This window comes from Notothenia coriiceps, unplaced genomic scaffold, assembly GCF_000735185.1.
Source record: "Notothenia coriiceps isolate Sejong01 unplaced genomic scaffold, NC01 NC01_scaffold00000339, whole genome shotgun sequence".
Lineage (NCBI taxonomy): Eukaryota > Metazoa > Chordata > Actinopteri > Perciformes > Nototheniidae > Notothenia > Notothenia coriiceps.
The window spans coordinates 7,516,945-7,522,137 of record NW_011333040.1 but is presented as its reverse complement, the minus strand read 5'-3'; the positions used below and the strand labels follow the sequence as shown (position 1 = coordinate 7,522,137).

Below are 5,193 nucleotides of genomic sequence, written 5' to 3'. Positions count from 1 at the left end.
TTAGCCTTAATGTGTGATTATATTAAATGATGTTCACTGAGTGCCCTTTTTATCCCCCAATGAATTTGTGCTCAACTGCTCTGCTGAGGAAGAGTTAATAGGATGGGCATGATTAATTTATCAGTGAGGATGCTGCACAGATCATTAGCACGGCAGGCATAGAGTTCAGTGTAATATTGTACAGAAGTCACAGTGTCACGTTCAACTATCTGCAGAATATAACACTTTAGAAAGTGCTTTACTGGGGTGTCGTGCTGGTCTTGTCGCAAATACTGTAGTTGTGACTTTGAGGACCTCTGTTACATGAAGCGAGGAATACGTCATGAGACTATATTTATTATTGTACATTAAACATTGCAAGCAACAGCTCATGATTATAATGGGAAGATATAAACACTTATTTTGTGAAACCTTATGATTTCCCCTTAAAACCATGTTACAATATCCTTTTTAAATTAATATAGTATAGTAATATATATAATATTTAAGGTTAAATACATTCCTTTGTCTTTCGCTATCATTCAGGCAAGATATGTTTTGTATTTTTATTTAGTAATAATTTAAATCAAAACAATAACCAAAGCTGGTGATCATAAATTAAAGTATCAATATTTTAATGATAACTTTCTTTTTTTTTACTTAAAACATACCATCACAATACTTTGTTGTGTGACGGTTTGTGATATGTTCTGATTTAAATGTAGGCTATAGAATCCTGTTAGCATGAAAAGTTTTAAAGTATCCCCCCCCTCCTCTTCCTCTTCTATTATATTAGAAGAGGACTGCTGTTTCCACTAAATCTACTCTCAAAAACATTCATATCACCTGAACTTGTGCTTCTCAAGCCCATCTTGCTCCCACTCTGAACTCCCGCCCCTCATTACGTAGGAACCCACAACATAGTGGCCAGCCAATGAGAAGCACCTCGCTAATATGTAGAGAGGGGGCTGAGGGGCAGAAAGACAAATGCTCAAAGGGGAGAGAGTAGAGGATCACTTTGCGACCCACAAGGGTTGTTGTTTTTCCCCATGCACTATTTGTTTGCACACCCGTACGCACAAGGACTGCTTAATGGTCCAGCGCACTCCTCCAAAGGACTCTCGGGATTTACGGCTTCGCTTTTTGTCTGAGATCCGCTAGCAGGAGGGCGCAGGAGCTCACTGAGCTGGAGGCAGTTTTGTTACATGAACTCAGAGAATCCCTGCGATGGAATAAACCACTGCAGAAACGTTCTTAAACTTCTGGAGAACTTCTTGTCGGCGTCTTTTGTTTTACTCCTGTAAGCCGACGTTTCTTTTTCAGTTTCCCCCAATCATGTATGGATAACGGGAGTTTCGCCCAAGAATCCGGCTCAAATGGATCATCGCTGACGGGTTTATGGAGCCGGGATTACACAGCGCAGTGCCAGCCTGTTGAACGCCCACACACGGGCCTATCACACACCATCTGCCTCGGAGTAAATGACACTCTCCAGTTAAGACACTATTCATGAGAGTAGTGTAGAGGTTTTGCATATGACACTGCTGTGAGTTTGACCCTCTCTTGCAGCCAGAACAATGGCAAGCTCTTGCTCTTTGGCACGGAGTGTCTGTAGATGTGTTTGGCCTCTCGGTTGTGTGCTTCTGTTTTTTGGCTACCTTTCTGTGGCCTCGCCGTCCCACGGTAGAAGGCTGATATGCTGGCAAGCCATCATGAACTGCCAAGCCGAGCCCGAATGCAATTACGCATACGAGCACTACTCGCGCGCATGTGGCCCCGTGCTGAACGGGGAGAAGAGGAAGTGCCCCAGCCACTGCATCTCCTCGCTTGTGCAGCTAAATCTGACCAAAAACGGGCCGGCTCTGGAGGACTGCAGCTGCGCGCACGACCCGGTGTGCACGGGCACCAAACGGGCCATCGAGCCGTGCCTGCCCAGGACTACCAGCACCGGCTGCACGGAAGCCCGGCGCCAGTGCGAGAGAGACGGGCAGTGCAGCTCCTCCATGCAAGACTATCTGAAGCACTGCGGGAAACTTTTCAGCGGGGCAATCTGCACAAACGCCTGCCGGAATGTGATCGCGAATATGCGTAAAATACCCAAGGGTCAGCAGCTGGACACATGCATGTGTGACGGGACTGAGAGGGCCATCTGTGAGTATGTTAAGAACAGCATGAAGGCTCTGTGCTTCGACTCTCCGGTGAGGGAGGAGGGCAGCGGCTCAGACTACGGCCAGTATCCCATAGACGATGAGGACCCCACGGAACTATACTGTAACGAGGAGCTGAGCAGCGGAGCCCCTCTTCCAGCAGCCCACTGTGTGTTGACCCTGCTGGCATCCATCTTGGCTCTATTGCCCCTCATTTAATCCCCGGGTTCATAATCTGCCCCGACTTTTGTCCGGATAAAAGGCAATCTAAACTTCTGTCACTCTTTGACCTTTGTCTATTGTGAAAGGTTAGAGCCTCACAGACTAAAGAAGATGGTGTTTGGGCGCAGACCTTGTTTGAGTAAAGAGTTGTAGACGCTGAAGGATAACACATCAGGATATTTTCTATGCAAATGGGACCAGCTAGTTATTTTTAAAACTGCCTGAGCTGCACGCTGCTCCTCTTATCAAGCCACACCACTTCACGGCTCTCCAGATGCTTTGCTTTAGTGATAAGCTAAATTAGATTGTCTTCTTTCTCTAGGTCACAGACTCCGATTGTAAAGTTGCCACATAGAGACAGTTGTTTTGGAAACAATGAAAGGCTTAATCAGTATGCTGTGCACTGCCATTCTTTTCTTTTTTTTTTTTTTTTTTTTTTTAAAAAGATATTAACTATTTTTATATGACACTGTTGCCATTTGGCACCAGGCTATTTGATTTACAAGTATTTAATGCTGGAATCTATGAACTGTATAAAACTGTAAATAGATTAGGAGTTAAAGTGAAACAGTAATTTATTACATGCCACCTAGTTACATCCAAATGTTCATCATGTGAATAAAAGACTGAATATTCCAGCTTTAAATGGAAGTTATTTTTGATCGATTCTCTTCAAAGATAATGTGTATTGTATATATGTGTATAACCTATATCGTTTTTTTTCAGAGAATCCTTTATGTTTTTAGACTATGATATGATTTATTCACTGTGTATTGCCTAGAGAAAGAAATGTCTAAATCCACTGTATGCTTGCCTTAATGATATACTTTTATAGAAGGCATAAAGGAAACTTGAAGATATAATTATTGACTGTGAGTTATTTGTTTTTTGCCACACTACTCCCTTGATACTGTTAATTCAGAGAGTTAAGTGCATTCTTTTTAAAGAATTCAAAACATGTTATGACACATTGTCATTGCTCAGTCAACTTGAGTTTTTGTAAACAATATAAGTTCATCTTTTTTGTTTTAATATGCATGGTGGAAAATAAACGTTGGATAAGTTGTTGGAAGCCAAAACACACTGAACAAAAATACGTTATATTGACAAAATCTTAAATGTCCTTTCATGACTCCTTCTCACATCAGGTTGAAGTAACCTGCTTTATAAGATTTTCGGTTAGGTAACAAAATAATGTCAAAAGTGTGTGACTTATTTAATACATTCACAAACTTGATATTATGTCTAAAAAATCCTATTCAACTTTGCAGAATTACCTGATGTGCATAATATATGCTACTTTATTGGTAAAAGTAACATTTTGATCCTTATCCATATGCTCCTTAATTTGCTTTTACAGTAACTGTGAGGTTTACTCGGTTAATAAGAAACTGTATACAAATCCTGCTGCTAATGAAGATACATATCTATATATCAATTTCACCAGTTTAAAGGAATATCGTTTTTATATACAAATGTGTTTGTTAGAGAGAATAACATGGGCTCATTTAAAATGCAGGCCAAATTCCTCTGTTGACTGATAGCCTAATGACCCGCTATGTCTTGATTTAGCAGGCTGTTGTCAAAAGCAACTGGCACCATAAATCAACCAAACACCCCCCCCCCTCCCCCCACCAACACCCTCTGCACTCAGGTATCAGCAGCTACCCTCACTGTTAAAGCCACGCTCCGTTTTAATCATAATACTCCAATTAAAATCACTAGTGTTCATAATAGATTGAAAATCAGGATTTACAAGAACAACAAAAGTTTTAGATGCAGACAAAACTTTTTTACAAACATGTCAATCAATGTGTGTGGTTTTTTAATTGGATTAAAGAGCATTCTTTAATTAGTTTGAATTTCGAGGTGCAATATTAATTATTTTCGGTTTTTAACAACAACAAAAAACATGTATGCAGTATTTGCATATTATCATTTCTAATTTCTAACATTTGTTACAATATTATTTTTATGAGATATTCTTGATCATGCAATCACTCTTTCGTCAGCTTCTAGGGCATTAAATCAATGATTTGCAGCAAAATGTTTTATTAGAAGGGGACAAGGGCCCTCCAAGTGAATGGATGGAGGAGAAGTCGAGTGGCGTCTTTGTCATGGAAATGTTAAGCACATAATAGTTGGGTCGCACAATAGGGAGGCACTTCATTCTTTCAGGCTGGCTTGACACCTCTGGAGAGCCGAGCGGCAGGGAAGCATGTGGGAACGGTCTGCTGCCGCTTGGGTCTCAAACCTCCTCTGCAAGAAAAGGAAAAATGACGGGTCGGGAGAGGGAGGTTTAATCTTGAAATTAACACTTAAAAATCCCATGTGATTTTGTTAATTTTATTCAGATGCCTTTGTTTATGTTAACAGTTGTTTTTTCGCATCAAGAAATACAAAAAGTAACTTTAAAACATAACTGAAAATATTTTACACTATTATTTACTATTATAAAATAGTAAACTAATGCTGTGTGCATTTCAAATTATCCCCAGGTTATTTTCATTAGTGGGGCTACTAAATAAAATCCCTCTCAGTGCACAGTGTCGGTATGCGATCCGCCGTGCAGCTTTGCAGCAGGAGAATAGCTGTGTAGCACAGCCGGTTCCCCCTCCTCCTCCTCCTTGTCTTTCTTTTGCCTCTCGCATTTGTTCAGGCAGTTTCAGCACTGAGAAAAAGCACAGCATGCGTTGATTAGGCCATAATAATGCACGGTGTGTGAATGGATGAATGAGGTGCAAAAAATCTCACAAAACTGGCCTGCTTGTCATAAAATTGGAATGGTGCACAATGAGTGCTTGAATGCATTGCTGAGGGGAGTTTTCACATGGGAAAGCAATCC

The 5,193-nt window shown here is 40.8% G+C and overlaps 1 protein-coding gene across 1 annotated transcript; it reads left to right on the top strand.

The window, feature by feature from the left end:
* Positions 1-963: 963 nt before the first annotated feature.
* gas1a (growth arrest-specific 1a) lies at positions 964-3,211 on the top strand. Its single transcript, XM_010769742.1, has one exon. The coding sequence runs from the start codon at positions 1,557-1,559 to the stop codon at positions 2,343-2,345; it is 789 nt and encodes a 262-aa protein (XP_010768044.1). The 5' UTR covers positions 964-1,556; the 3' UTR covers positions 2,346-3,211.
* The last annotated feature ends 1,982 nt before the right edge of the window (positions 3,212-5,193 follow it).